The sequence below is a fragment of the Lampetra planeri genome, chromosome 5, assembly GCF_965212315.1.
Source record: "Lampetra planeri chromosome 5, kcLamPlan1.2.h2, whole genome shotgun sequence".
Taxonomy (NCBI): Eukaryota; Metazoa; Chordata; class Hyperoartia; order Petromyzontiformes; family Petromyzontidae; genus Lampetra; species Lampetra planeri.
In genome coordinates this window covers 14,266,007-14,281,171 of record NC_136111.1, presented here as the reverse complement: position 1 = coordinate 14,281,171, position 15,165 = coordinate 14,266,007, and the positions used below count along the sequence as shown (strand labels likewise).

The 15,165-nt window shown below is 43.6% G+C and overlaps 1 protein-coding gene across 3 annotated transcripts; it reads right to left on the bottom strand.

Moving 5' to 3' along the window:
• Window positions 1-1,176: 1,176 nt before the first annotated feature.
• Window positions 1,177-14,870, bottom strand: MFSD8 (major facilitator superfamily domain containing 8). Of its 3 annotated transcripts, none has more exons than XM_078594594.1 (13): window positions 14,761-14,870; window positions 12,658-12,755; window positions 11,886-11,929; window positions 11,006-11,246; window positions 10,631-10,744; window positions 10,106-10,250; window positions 9,022-9,062; window positions 8,021-8,108; window positions 7,712-7,846; window positions 6,498-6,601; window positions 4,353-4,539; window positions 3,644-3,749; window positions 1,177-2,190 (listed from the first exon to the last, which is right to left on the bottom strand). In XM_078594594.1, exons 1-13 carry the CDS (start codon window positions 14,808-14,810, stop codon window positions 1,903-1,905), a joined length of 1,641 nt encoding a protein of 546 aa, XP_078450720.1. In that variant the 5' UTR covers window positions 14,811-14,870; the 3' UTR covers window positions 1,177-1,902. The 3 variants fall into 3 exon arrangements, with proteins under 3 accessions (XP_078450720.1, XP_078450722.1, XP_078450721.1); XM_078594596.1 differs by having other exon boundaries at window positions 1,177-1,708; XM_078594595.1 differs by having other exon boundaries at window positions 12,662-12,755; window positions 14,761-14,862.
• Window positions 14,871-15,165: the final 295 nt, after the last annotated feature.

Below are 15,165 nucleotides of genomic sequence, written 5' to 3'. Positions count from 1 at the left end.
AGAAGGAAGAACTTCCAGTTGATTCCCACAAAACAAGCCCCGAATCATCTCTGCACTCCCCCTTTTATTTCCCTGGCCGCGGCCTCGCTCCGCCCTTGGCCACGCCCCCTGCTGTGTCAAGTCCGGACCTCCCCGGTCACGTGTCCCTCAAACCACCAATGGAGGCTCCCGGCACTCCAGAAACCGTGGCTGGCACAACAACGCAGTGACCTGGAATTGTCTCTACACCTGTACACCAGGCGAGGTAGTTTTAATAGCTTAATCAGCCCCCAATAAGGACAAGGTGCCCCACCCTAGGCAGATAAACAGAGTAATAAAGACAAGGCAAGTGCTGTTAGCACCTATAAAGGCCTGCACAGCACATTCTGGTGTCTATCATGGATGCCCAGCCGGCTTGGTCTCCATTTTTCCACACTGGTTCAGCATTTTTCAACCCGTTCTGCGCCCCCCAAAGCAGGTAGCAGTGGTCTTGATTGGGGGGCGACCATACCAACAATGTTGAAAGCCACTGCTCTCAGTACTAATTTCAGGAAGGACCAATGCAGATGGTTTCAAGTGCATTGTGCGAATATGCTAGAAAAACCATGTACATACAGTACATATTATTTTCTTGGTTCTTTCGGTAAAGTCACGTGACTTTACCGAAAGAACCAAGAAGAGGAATCCCTGCAGTCACGAAAGCTTTAAATCGAAATGTATATATTAGTTACCATTCTAGTATTGGTGTAGCCAAGGTGCTGTAATGTAGATTGCGACCTGTTTTGAAATGGTAGACATCATGGCTAAGAGCCATAGGTTATGGCTTTACACTGGTTTATAGTGGTGTTGTGGAACATGGTTAGCAGCAGACATAAGCACAACTCCATTCTTCCACCACATATAACACAATGTTTCAGTTGATCAGCTTCTTGGCATTGCAGAGCAACATGTTTCAACCGGCATTTGTTGAAGCATGCAAACTGGACCGGTTTAGATCTGGGTGTCGGCAGAATCACATTTTATACGAGATCCTCTCTCCATTAATATCTGGTAATCCAGCAGCATGTTTAACATGCCTGACTGCTTGAGACCCAGGTCAAAAGCAATCCAGTATTCTTGCTTAAACAAAGTTGTCGGGTGATGCTGGTCTGGAGAACCAATAGACTAAGAAATATTTTATTGACAGACAGAACGGAGTCATGTTGAAATTTGCTTTTAATTGAACAACTCATTTTGTCCCATGGACAAAAAATGCAAAACTGTACACAAACCTACCGTTTTTGCACTACACAATTGCAACATTTACAGAACCGTTTATTTTATATTTATCATCACAAATTTGTACATTGCATTTTTACTCACCTTTATAAACAATTGAAAAATATATATTATTTAAATATAAATGTAAATATCACAAATGAAATTAATATGTACACGTACCAAATTAATTCGCAATATTTTGATTGAAATGGTCAAATAAACTGCAGTGTCTATTTCTTCATCGTCTGTGCCAGTCTTTGAGAGGGAAGCGGTTTTGTGTTAAAAGAGTGATTGGTCAGAAGACCTCATAATGGATGGCTATTGTTTACAGTCTAAGGGTTGACGTTTTTGTTCAGCCAGAGGATTTCTGGCTGTAATCAGAATAGATAGGTTTGTAAATAAGGATGCTACACACTCACTCTTGTAGATATGCACGTAAGCTGTTTCCTGCTGCCCAACATGTTTGAACCTTAATGAGAACGAAAAAGACATTTCGGTGATATGTTACAGTGACATCAACAGAGTGCAATAGTGATGTTCCTGACATATTTTTTTCAAATCTGTTAACTCATTGGCAAAGTTTAAAACTGATCTCAGTGTGAGAAAATGCCTACTTCTCTGGGACTGGGTTGCATCTTATACTAGGGCTGAGGCAGCTGATGTTTAATCTAAAAGAGGCAGCCTTTGATCACAGTCAGAAGGGTCAGCCATTATTGAGGATTCTGGAGAGTGGCTGAGTGGCTCGTTGTGCTCCGGGCTCATGACCGCTGGCGTCAACGGCCGGAGGTGGGGGTACGTGGCGAGGAGGAGGCCCAGCGCCGCTGCCACAACAGCCGCCACAGAGCCGAAGGCAATGCGGGGCCCAGCTCTCACGTAGGCTTGGGCCACGAACATGGGGCCGAGCACACGTGCCAAACTCCCGCTTGCGGTCAGCCAGCCCATGAATACACCCTGCATGCTCACCAAGTACACATGCACACACAAATGTATAGAATTGGAGGTGGTGGAATTATGGTTGTTAATTTTGGTTTAGTGTCACCAGTGTAGAAAACGATGTAAACATCTATTATCAGTTTGCCACACATTTAACATTTTCTCAAGCAAAGTCCACCACCACAGATACAATATTTCAGTTTCATTCTTCAATAAATATCACTTGCATCGAAATCCTCAGGACAAAAAAAGAAGTGACAGCTCACCGATGTTATAACTCACAAAACATTTGCATTCCTTATGCAAGCAGATATGTATGGAAGCACAGACATGATATCGGATATGTACACATCAATTATATATGCATGCTCTCAATGTTTAAATAACTCATTGTAAGCTGGGTTTACCGAGGAGAGAATTTATCAAGGTCCAAATGCCATTTACTACTGCTGTTGTACACTCAGAGCAAAAGCTGCTTTTCTCCGCTAAGTGGCATTGATGTTGACACGGCGGTTGTGCCAGGCTAGGTGCATGTTGAGGCCACGTGGAGTGTGGAAGGCTTGCCAGGAGGTCGTGGGCCAGACCCAGGTGCCATGGGTTGACTTAGATGATAGGCAGATGCACTACTTGCACCCCTGTGTCAATATGCTGCATCTTAGCTGCCAGATTATCCGCTCGTTGTGAGCATCAATCCTCTGCCCTTGGTGGAGGGCGACTGCCTCCAACTGCCCAGTAGCGTCCTTCACGAGCCTCCTCCACAGAGGCCGATCGTGACACCCCTGGTACCAATCTTAGACAAGTCCACATCTTCCTGTACTGCATCATTCCATCTCTTCTCCAGCCTGTGCTGTGCCCGTTTAGCCCCCTCTATCCGGCCAAACAAGCTGCTTGGGCATGTGGTGGCTGGGCATGTGAGCTACATGACCCAGGTAACGTAGCCGTGCCTGCCAGAGGAACTAACTATTCGGAATGTTTCAGGATCTTTCAAGGATATGTGAGCTCCTCACACAATCCAGCCTGGTTAAACCCAGGATAGATCATAAGCAGGACAGGATGAATATTTCAAACCAGCGCAGATGTTCCATTCGTGGCCCACGTTTCACAAGCATAGAGAGTAGGGATGGCATGACTGTGGCCGGGAAAACCCAAATCTTTGTGTGGAGCAAGAAACCAGATAGTTTGTGACGAAAATATGCTGCTCGGATGATTCCAAGTGAGACCTCTGCTATCAAACTGGAGTTGGTCATAACCACACTACCCAGGGATGGACATTTTTCCACTCCACAACTGCCCCATTACTCATACATAAAGACACACATACATGTGTACACTCGTATAGCCTTAACAAACTGTTGGGGCAAGTGCTGTTAGCAAGCGCCTCTGAAGGCCGGCACGGCACACGAGGGGGTTGGTGGCCAGCACTATGCTCAACCGCATGTACATTCACACAAATGCACACACACTCCCGCACCTGTGGTCTGTCTCCTAGAATCTTAGAGTAGAGCGAGTAGGTGGTGAGGGAGCACAATGGGTACCCGGCCCCAATCAGCACAAGGCCGCAGATGAACTGAGCCAATCTGAATAGGATACATGGGGAACAGTGACATTGGGCTAGACATATTGAACAATAAGGACACACGCAAAGGATGGGAGACACAATATGCACATGGAACAAATATCGTGAATACACAGGACACAATACACTGTCCATGGGTTTTCACTTAGCGTTTTCTTTTTCTAAATGTGCTGTTTCTTTAAAAATGTATACCTTCAAAAGATATCTGACTCTAGACTATGAGATATATACATCCTAATGTTTAAAGAAATACATATACAACACATTGAATGATAATATATTTTTACATGTCCGAATGTATTATTTTACCTGCTACCGATTGTAAACCTAGGACATTTTAACGTTCTGTTCTGGAGTACACAGGAAAGGGAATATATGAGGAACACAGGATCCGTGAAACAAACGACGAAAAGAACAAAGTGACCATATTCAACAGTTTTAAGTCTGTCTAGATGTAACTTGTGTTAAGATAGGCCCTTAAAGGATGTTAAACAAAAGCCCACAACATCGATTCCAGGGTAGTTCCCCAATGTCAGGACACTAGCCTCAGCTGCCTGTAGGACTGCCAACAAAAATCGTAACACCTGGCCCGATTGGCCGTCACCTGATGACGGGGACGTGCAGGCACCAGGGCTGGGAGATGAAGGGACAGCCCTGACCACTTCCATCATCTGATTTCAACATCTGAACGAACTGCCCAAGAGCAGGGCCGCCTTCGCTTGGGGCGATAGTGGATAGACCAGTCAGGGAGGCTGTTGTTGAGGAAGGTGACTCTGTGATGTTATCAATGGCTGATGGAAAGACAACAAGGAGAGATGTATGGTTTAATGCACTGAAGAGAAAACATTTGTTATATTAAGCTGAAAAAATGCTGTCATGGGTGTGTGTGTGTAAAATTATCTAATCATGGAATGAGAGACAGCAATAGAGGGTACTTACGGTTCATGAACATGTAGGGAATGGATGGGAAGGAATGGAGTGGCGAAGAAGAGACAGGGCAATAGAGAAGAGGTAAGCTTTAAGAAAGAAATGGTAGGAGGTTATGTAGGGGGACTGCTTAATCTTAATTTTAGAACTTTCGTGACTGCAGGAATTATTATTTGGTTCTGCTTAATGTACAGGGAAGTTTATTCCAGTGGAGGGGTGCAAGGAGGGAGAAGGACTGAACACAGAATTGTGCACAGGCAGATTGAAGAGATGGAATATTGTGAATGAAGAAGATGAGTAGAGACATGAAAGGAGATGAGAGAGGCAAGATAAGGTGGGGCAAGGCCATGAGGTGGGACAAGGTGTTAGGTATTTGAAAATACAGCGGCAGTAAACGACAAGCCAGTAAAGTGGAGGAGAGGCGCAGTGTGAGTGTTGAAGGGAAGATTGAAAATAACTGGTGCAAAAGCATTTTTCATCTGTTAGAGGGGAGTGAGAGCAGAGGCAGAAATAACAAAAATAAAATAATTACATTAGTCCACGTGGTTTAAGATCAGCAAATGAAAAATTATTTTGGCGGTAGAAATTTAAATAAGAGGATGGATTTTCCTGATGTTGAATAGATGAAAGCAGCAGATGCGAGTAGTAGCGGATATGTGGGTGGAAAAAGTAAGGGAAGAGTCAAGGTTGACGGCAGAGGAAACAGGAGTGAGAAAGAGAGGAGGGAAGATGGCTGGGATGGGAGGTGAAGAGTGAGAGACCAGATTGAAAATTATTGATGCTTTCGAAGGATTGAGAGCGAGTGAAGCACCTTCCAGGATTGGATGGCAGCCAGACAGGAGGAGATATGAGAAGAAAGGTCAGCAATAATGAGGGATATAAGAAGATTTGGGTATCGTCAGAAAATAAATGAGGAAAATAGAAAGAGATAATAGATTCAAGAGGCGAAATATAGAGGTAGAATAGTAAGGGACACAAAACCGAACTCGGCAGAACACGGACACTGAGAGGGGATGGAGGGGATATAGATTGATTGAAGAAGACTGAGGATGTGAGAGAAGAACAGTAAGATTTGAGCCAAGAGAGTGAGCGTGTTTGATTGAGGTGGGCATATAAGTTTGAGGGAGTGAATGTGTGTGAAAAAGTGTGAGAGAGGTAAAGTGTGTAAGGGGATGTGTGTACGAGAGTGTGAATGTGTGGGACTGGGTAAGAGTGTGAATAAGACTTGAGCTAGTATAGTGTATAAAACTCCAGATACGTTTTTGAGTCTTCTGAGTAATTTTCCCTCCAATTTTGCCACGAAGCAAGCATATTTTCAGGAGGTAAAATGCAACATTACCTTGCAATCATTTGCAATGTTGATATTGTACAATATTTAATGCTAACTTATGAGATATGCATTAACTAGAGAAGTGGAGTTTAACTGCAATGTTACAAGGGTAGAACAAAAAAAAAACGAGAATATTCTCAAAAGGTATTTTTTTTTAATGTTAAATTTCCAAAACAAAATAAAATAAATCAAGAAGTCCTCCTTTACCGCTTTGGTGTCAGTTTTTTTTCTCTCCTGCGAACTCAATGCTGTGCAGAAAATTTGCTATGCATTTTATTACGCATTAAATTTAAACATCAGGTGTAATTCATACTTAAAATTCGTAAAATACCAAAGTACGCGGCTTATCTGAGTGTGGGAATTAAGTTGAAGTGTGTGTGATATTATCAATGACGGAAGAAAGGTTGCCAATGGCCATGAAGATATAGATGGTGACGACTGTTTATAATTGAGGGTTCAGTGGTGATGGTGATGACTCTGAGGTCCTCTCACTCTGCCAGGCGAGGGGAGGAAGTTGATGACCCCAGGGAAGCAGCACAAAATATCCGGCGAGAACGAGCACCAACCCAACCACCAACAGCAACCGCTCGCCTAGCCTGCAACAAAAACAGCAACAACTATTCCAGCCTGCAACAACAGCAATCACTCTCCCAGCCTGCAACAACCACTATCCCAGTCAAAAACATTAACAACCATCCTCCCAGCCTGCGACAATAACACAACGTTTCACTCGAGAACACCTTCTGACACGATGTTAAGCAAAAACGTAGACTACTATTGTCATATTTGATATGGAACTCTTATTTTATATCTGGCTAGTTGGAACAAAATCCAGCATAAAACTGTCCACCTGACTGATGAACAACACACACAAATTCACTCGTCACTAATCATCTTTATGCCACCTATGCATCTCTTTGGCTACCACTTACTGTCACAGTAATGACGAAAGACAATCTCTTATAATGTATCTATCACCTCGATGTGTCTGCTGGCATTAGCATCTTGATTGTTGCTCTCTCTCTTGATTCCATCTCTGATTTCTGGGACGTGTTGTACACACTTGTGTTCAATGTGGATTGGAACAATAATTTATCTTATTGCACAGCTCCGCTTTGGAACTCCTTTCAGATATCTTTCAAACCTCACATCGCCCAACTCAATTCAAAAAAGCTCACCACATGACACTTTCTAGTTTACTCTCCAGTAGTTCATATTTTTAAAGTGCCTTAATTTAGCAGTTGTGGTTAAAAAATAGAAACAACCGCTCACTCAGTTGCGAATAACCCACCAACAACATATTAAGATACATAATTTCAATACCTATGACCATCAACTGTGGTAACATAATCACACAATAAACCATATTTGGTACTGGCAAAGAAGGTCCCATGAAATAAATCATATTAGCACCAACATAAATAATTACAACACTAACATCAGTATTGTAAATTCTTATAAATCATATCAAACTACACCATCCTTAATGCACCACCATCTCCACCATAAATCCATCACCCCAAACAACTTTTATCTTCGCATAACCAATAAACCATTATCATCACATCACTATTGTCACCAATATTGTCACATCGTCGCTGTACCAACACCACCATATTCATCATCACCATCAGACTATTACCGACATCTTTGAACCACCATAACCATCAAAGCAACAGCCTGACATCACCATCATTGCCAATCACCGTGGGGTGAGGGGCTTAGCAGCCATGAAGACCCCGATGGCCTGCAGGCCCAGGCCAGCCAGGAGGAGACCATCGTAAAGCACGGCCTGACCACGGGACCATGCGAACATGTGCATGCTGAGGGGTGTAGCAATTCTGCACATACACACACACAAAACACACGTGACATCACCCACACATCAAATACACATGAAACACAGACATACACATATCAAAGACACTCACACACAAAACACACTCACATGCAACACGCAAATATATCAAATACACATACGAGACACGTAAGTGTGTGCGGGTGTGGATACGTACGTCTCAAATACCGTGAAGATGAAGAGGGTGACAAAAAATAGAATGTTGGAAGTGATCACGGCTAACAGGTTTAAGCTCATCGGCGTATCTGTAATACAAACACACATACAGATATCTCATATGCATACGCAATGTGAACATGCAAATTTACTCCTCACATATATACACTGTCTCTCATGTGCATTACTGGTCTCCGACGATACGTTTTTCTTACGAGCACTCTCTTTCTTCACTTAGAATATAAAGGATCACCTCCTATTTTTCTCAGGATACGTTCAGTTTTCTTTATCAATATGTAATTCACCCGTGTTGTTGTGGCACGAGTTGATAATTTTAATGAGACACAATTGGGAAGGCCTTCATCCAAAAGTGGATTAACCCTGCCTGATATTTACACTAACATCAGACTTAAAGATCCATTTTTAGCCTGATGGACACACATACAAAGTACAAAAATTCCCTGTATCGCCTATATTGAAAAAATGCTGTTAGTGGGTTCCATTTAGTGGGCACCATGGGGGTGGTATGGCCAAACCTCAGCTTGGCACCTTTGTCTCCGAAGTTCTGATATTTATAGATTGCACTGGATATGCTCGCTCATATAACGCTGAGCTACACAGGGACTGCCAAGGACCAGTTCAGATATCACAACCACTAAAATTAGCCATTGCCAGGAATCGAACCTTGGTGGCCAGGTTCATAGTGCAGCAAACTAACCACCATTCCCTCACACACGTACTCACATTCCCACAATGACACCAACACACAAAGACAATCACACACGGATACATGAAAGCTCTTTGTGGAGGTCTCCACAGAAAACAAAGTGACATCACATCACAGGTGCACTCACTCAACATAATAACTCTGTTTAATCTGAGGTTTGAGTCCAGATTCAAGTCCAGGATCTCAGTGGTTATGGGGCCAGTGATCCTTACATGTCAATTTCAAACCCTATGTACCAACTAGCAATCTCTACAATGAATAATTGTGACTCTCACCCGAATCAGCGGAGCTGTTGTCTGTTTTCAATTTTTGTTCCCTGGGCAAGAGAAACACGTGCACATACCAATATCAAAGATCATTCCTTCAGGCTACTGAACTGGCGAGCACATCACAGCAAAACCTCTCAAAGCCGAAGAAATTTGAGAAAGAGCCTCTCCGGTTACAATGCATGTACTGAATACTGTAAATAATCAAATGCTGTAATACATAAATATTTTTTTATATATTTACACACAAGTAACACTTCGAGCATTTAAATAACAGCATAACAATAATAATAAATGACATATGTATCACGTAATATTTTTATTTCATGATGCAACAAAAAATAATTGCTGTTATGACTGTTTATTGCTAATCGCTTACCATCACCCAACATGGAAGACTAATGTGTGAAGTGTAAAGTTGAAGATTCATAAGGCTGAAAATTTTCTGAAGGATTGGAAGAATTTATTATTTATTTGTAAAATAATGTAAAATAATATAAATATATAAAACAACAACAAAGATTAATCAGAACACAAGCCGCCCTAGTGAACAAGTGCACTGAATTGCATACAACAGACAAGTGCATGTGTACCACACATAGCTTTAGAATTGCTAGTGCATATTCACATGCCATCTCCTGTCATGCACAGCGTAGTTCGTGTGTGAACAATGTTCTAGTCAGGGTTGTTTGGTTTGTTATTTATTGATTACAGATATCCTCTTACCCTATCCCTGATTCTAGCTTCCAAATATTTTACGGTATTAAATCAGCAAAGCACACAAGGTGTGCTTCAACTTCTCACCTCCAATTTCGACTTTCCCTCTCTTCCCTTCTCTATCTTACTTTCTCTCTGCCTCCCCTGAGCGTCCCCTTTGTCTCACTTTTCCTCCATCTCCTGTTGCTCCCTCTCATTTCACCCTCCCTCTCTTTCCAATTATCTCCCCCCTCTCTCTTCCCACTCTTCCTCCCCTCCCTCTCTTTCCTCTCTCACTCTCCTTGTGTCTCCCTTCCCATATCTTTTACCCTCATTTCTCTCTCTCTGCTCGCCTACCACTTCCTCCCCCTCTCATCGGGCTCGCCACCCCGCTAACCAGAAAGCGCAGGTGACGAGGATGGCGTTGGCGAGGGTGAGTGCGGCTCCAAGCAGCGCAGGCGCCGTATACATGTTGAGCTGCAGGGCAAGTGGGGGCCACGATACCCCCTCCTCGCCCACCCACGTCAGCACCGTCTGCAGCACTGTGCTCACATGGTGCACACAGGCAGGGGTCACAGCTTCACGAGTGTGGTATGTGGTATTCTTGCATGCCTTGTTTTGAAGATTATAAACTACTAGCTTATAACTACAAAATACAAGTTTGTAATTATCTTGAAAATTTGTCAAACATCCTGAGAATGGTTGCAATGTTTTCGCAGAACACAGCAAAGAGCAAGCGAAGGATTAAATAAAAAAACTGAATTTGTATTTAATTCCAAAAATTCAAGTGCAGTTTAAGTAAGCTGAATTTAGTAGATGAAAGTTAATCCCGTTGCAATAAAAAATGCAATGTAAATCAATAGAATCGCATGCAGTGTAATAGTTGCTTGCAATGCATTATATGATCTGCATACTTACTCACCTGGGCCGAGAATGAACCCCAGTGCCTGGCAGGCGCTAAGGTTGGCCATAACAGGTGTGCGCTCCTCCATATTGGTGGCCGCCGACGCAAATGCACGCACCACAGCCACATTACCTACAAACACACACATAAGTATACATGCAAACACATACATACATATATGCATGCAAAAAAACAGATCCCCATAAAGTCGCAAAGGTTGGGCAAATGCTCTTAGGGGAGCACCTATTAAAAATGGAACAGTGTATAAAAGGGTGCTTTTTTCAGCATACACACAACACCGGATACTGATTGAGTGTGTGGCATGCATGTGGTGTCTTGTAAAGAAAGTGTACACGTTGTGTCCTATGTGCGTTGTGTGCGTTTGTGTCGTACCAGCTCCCAGACCGAGAAAAATGCGTGCCGCCAGCACAAGGAAGCGTCCCCTCGAGTGCACGGCGTGGGCATACATGTACATGACATGACCAGCAGTGCCCAGCAGCATGGAGGTGAGAAGGGGCATGGAGCTGCCCTTGGCATTGGCCCATGCCCCCAGGGCAGGGCAGGCAAACAGCTGGGCAAGGCTGTATGATGCCAACACCCAACCCAGGAATGTGGGGCTGCTGGAGGGGTCCACCTGTAGGCGGCACAATGCCATGTTGGAGAACCAAGCTGGCATCTTTGAAGTCCTGGCATGTTGGTGAAGTGAGTTGGCAACTGAGGCCATTGGTTAAGAACCCGGGTGCTGGTCTCACCCAGCAGGCTCATTGTGGTCATGTCAAGGTGCTGAATTGGTACCCTTCATGGTGTGCGTTCAACTGTTGGGGCTGTCTTTGTCAGGAGATATGCAATTGTCATGTCAGATTACGAAGCCTGCTGCTTGGTATCTTTTACAGGGTTCATATTGACCATGTAAGGTTTGTGAATTGTTTCTTCACATGACTTGGATTTAAGACATGGGACTGGTTGTCTTTCTATCAAAGTTCATACTGGCCATGTGACCACACTGGGGCAGCACCTCTGGGAACCCAGGATTAAGACTCAAGGAAATGTTTCTCTATCTACAATGTCAAAGCATGGAGCCAGTGCAAAAGGGTTCTTCTATATCAGATGAGTTCTACATACATGAAATTATAGAACATGTCTTTATTATATGGGTCACTATGGATAGGCAGTTTCATATGAAAATACCACTGTAAACCATACAAATAATTTAACTAGTTGTAAAGATGTATTAACGCAGACCTTACATACACAACTACAACACACATCTCACCTTCTGAAGGAATGGCCATATTGAGGACATGACTATAGAAAAACCTGAAACACACGCAACATTCACAGATAATTTTTCATAATTCAGATTGACCATGACAGTGATCATCCTGATCCCACTCCCATGCCTACATATGTATCCACAGGTATGTAAATAACTGTTCCAATATCAACTGTTCGTGAGCTTAAAATGGTCAAGGACACCACAGAGTAATATTTGAACTCCACCTATAACTGCAATATAAATGTCTGTCATGTTTCTGCTCTGAAGGGCCATTGGTTATTATTTAGGTAAAAGGCATCGTTAGTAACACATGTGGCGAGGTCCTGAGCTTATGTTGTACGCCACTGCCAATGCAGTCCCTTTATTTTTTTTTCTTTATGTGCCTACATACGTATATGTATACAGTGGATTTTTACACGTGACAATAGATTATTTTTACATATGTATATATCAGTATGTGCCTGTTATATGTCAACAGTGGTTCCCTTAATATGTTAAAACATAACTCGAAACGCTCTAGGCTGTTCAGTGTACACTAGAAATCCAGTAAGATCAATTTAGAATAACTGAAGGTGTTAATGTAATCGCCTGTAATTAGGAAGTGGCATTTCAAATTGAAAATGTGAGATCTGGTTGAATCTGAGTTATTCATTCAACTGCCATATGAATGTGGATTTTCCACATGTGTTCGGTACCACCGATTGAAATAAGCGCCACAAAACATTTGTGCATGGAAACACTTTGACATTGCTGTGAAATCGAGTCTCACCCACACTGCTCAGGAACATGGTGAGATACATGACCCGGATTGAGCGCCATCGCCTCCTCTCCGTCTCCTCCAACAAGGCCTGGACATCATTGACGTCGCTGGTAACGCACGCATTCACACAGGTAAAGGCAGATACCTCTCAATTCGCCTAAAAGAGATAGGGGAAAGTGCTGTAAGCAAGCATTACGGCACACGAGGAGGCCATGTGGCCTCCACCATATCCAACAACCCATTTCTCCCCAGTGCCTGTGTTTTTTATTATTACACGCTTTTATTGAACTCAATCTGTCTGTTGTTGTTGTTGTCGTATCCTCAAATCTTGTAACTAAATTTTAACCCACTTCCCAAAGTGGTATCGACTGCAAACTTGGTATACTTATGTCATACTGATGACAATACCATATTCTATCATAAAAAATAAACACATTTTTTTAAAACCATCTTTTTACACGCTTTCTATGAACTCACTCTGTTGTTGTTGTCGTATCCTCAAATCTCGTAACTCAATTTTAACCCACCTCCCAATGTGGTATCGACTGCAAACTTGGTATACTTATGTGATACTGATGACAATACTATATTCTATCATAAAAAGTTTTTTAAACATTCATTTTTATATGTTATGTTTCGGCTTGGGTCTAATTGTCCACGCTCAACTCACGTTGGCTGTAAATCACCACAGCCTCCTACGTTATGGCAAGCCTCGGGGCCACTTCCTGGAGTCGTGGAGTTCTTTCATTACAAGTAGGGTACATTTAATTAAAGCGTGTTTTTAAAAAAGTATTTTTAAATATTACTTATTCACAGCTCCCATAGACCAGGTTGCTCATTTAAGGTTGAGTTAACTTCGGGGAGGCCTCGGATACGTTTGGACACCACCTGCTGCTGATATTGTCCATGGTCCGGGAATCAAAATTAATTCACTTGGTTCATAGCAACGGTGGGCTACGGGGCCGTCCATAAATGACGTCACGCGATTTTGGACGATTTTTGACCCCCCCCTCGTGACACGGCATCACAAAAAGTCAGACCCCCTCAAATATGACGTCACAAAGCTCTGCCCCCCCCCCAAATAAAAAATGCTTCAAATCGCTTTAAACTATTGTCATTGTAGTGCGTATTTAATGTGGCGCTGCACTCTGATGTTGTAGGAGAAAACATTTATCAAAAAGTCTATTTCATTAAGTAGAACGTGTTGTCTATATTTATTTAAAGTTGCTCATTTTTATGTGACGTCACATTTCTCAAACCCCCCCTCCCCCTCGTCACACATCGTCACAAATGTTTGAGCCCGCCCCTCCCCTAGGTGCGTGACGTCATTTGTGACGTCACATTTCTCAACCCCCCCCCCTCGTCACGCATCGTTACAAATGTCTGACCCCGCCCCTCCCCTAGGTGCGTGACGTCATTTATGATGTGACGTCACATTTCTCAAACCCCCCCTTGTCACAAATGTCTGAGCCCGCCCCCCCCAGGTGCGTGACGTCATTTATGCACGGCCCCTACGTACGGTGCGAAAGAATGTCGACGTCTATTGCCCGGTGCGTGAAGCGCTGTGCCAGAGCCGCTCCGCACTGAGCGCACGCGGCTCTCGATGTACCGACACCACTTTATGGACACCAAGAGAGAAGATTGCGATGTACGGAACTGTAAGAGGTCTCTCGTTATCCTGTGCCTGCCCCCGCTTCGTCTGGAACTCGCTTATCCTCTGTAATCTGTGCTCTCATGTCTATGGCGAATCACGGGTCTCTGGAGCAACAACCACTGCCCCTCGCACACAAACTCACAACCACTGGCTGTGCCTTACCCAACACTTCTAACCTCTCTCACAACAATAACCGGCCATTCGCCACTTAGTGAAGGGTGCCAGGCTAGGTGCACCTCACACACGGACATTTGGCTCTGCCTCTCTGAACGCATGCACTGACGCCACTGCCCTCTCACGGCAGCACGTACAGACAACCGCCAACTCTCTGCTTAACGCGGAGGCTTTCGCGACCAATATCCATAATACACAGGTGGTGTTGTTTTTCTCTCTCTCACACACACAGACACGCACACAGACACGCGTGCCTCTCTCTCTCGGAGAGACTCGGCACTCACCAGTTGGCTCCGAGGAGCGGGCTCTCGTCGCCACCACCACCGCCAGACATCGCTACCCGAGTGACCTCCGACCCCACAGGATCGGCCACCACCGTGCGACCCCCACCCACTCCTCCATCCACCCACCCCTCCTCATTAAAATGCAATCTATTTATTACATTTTTGACATGCGTTTTTCTGGAGTTTTTTTTGTTATTCTGTCTCTCACTGCTCAAATAAACCTACCATTAAAATTATAGACTGATCATTTCTTTGTCAGTGGGCAAACCTACAAAATCAGCAGGGGATCAAATACTTTTTTTCCCTCACTGTACATACATGTTCCCTGACTGTACATACATGTCAATCCCATACTGTTTACCTGTATTCTTGTACAAGGAAATAGATTGTCAGGTCGTTTCAATA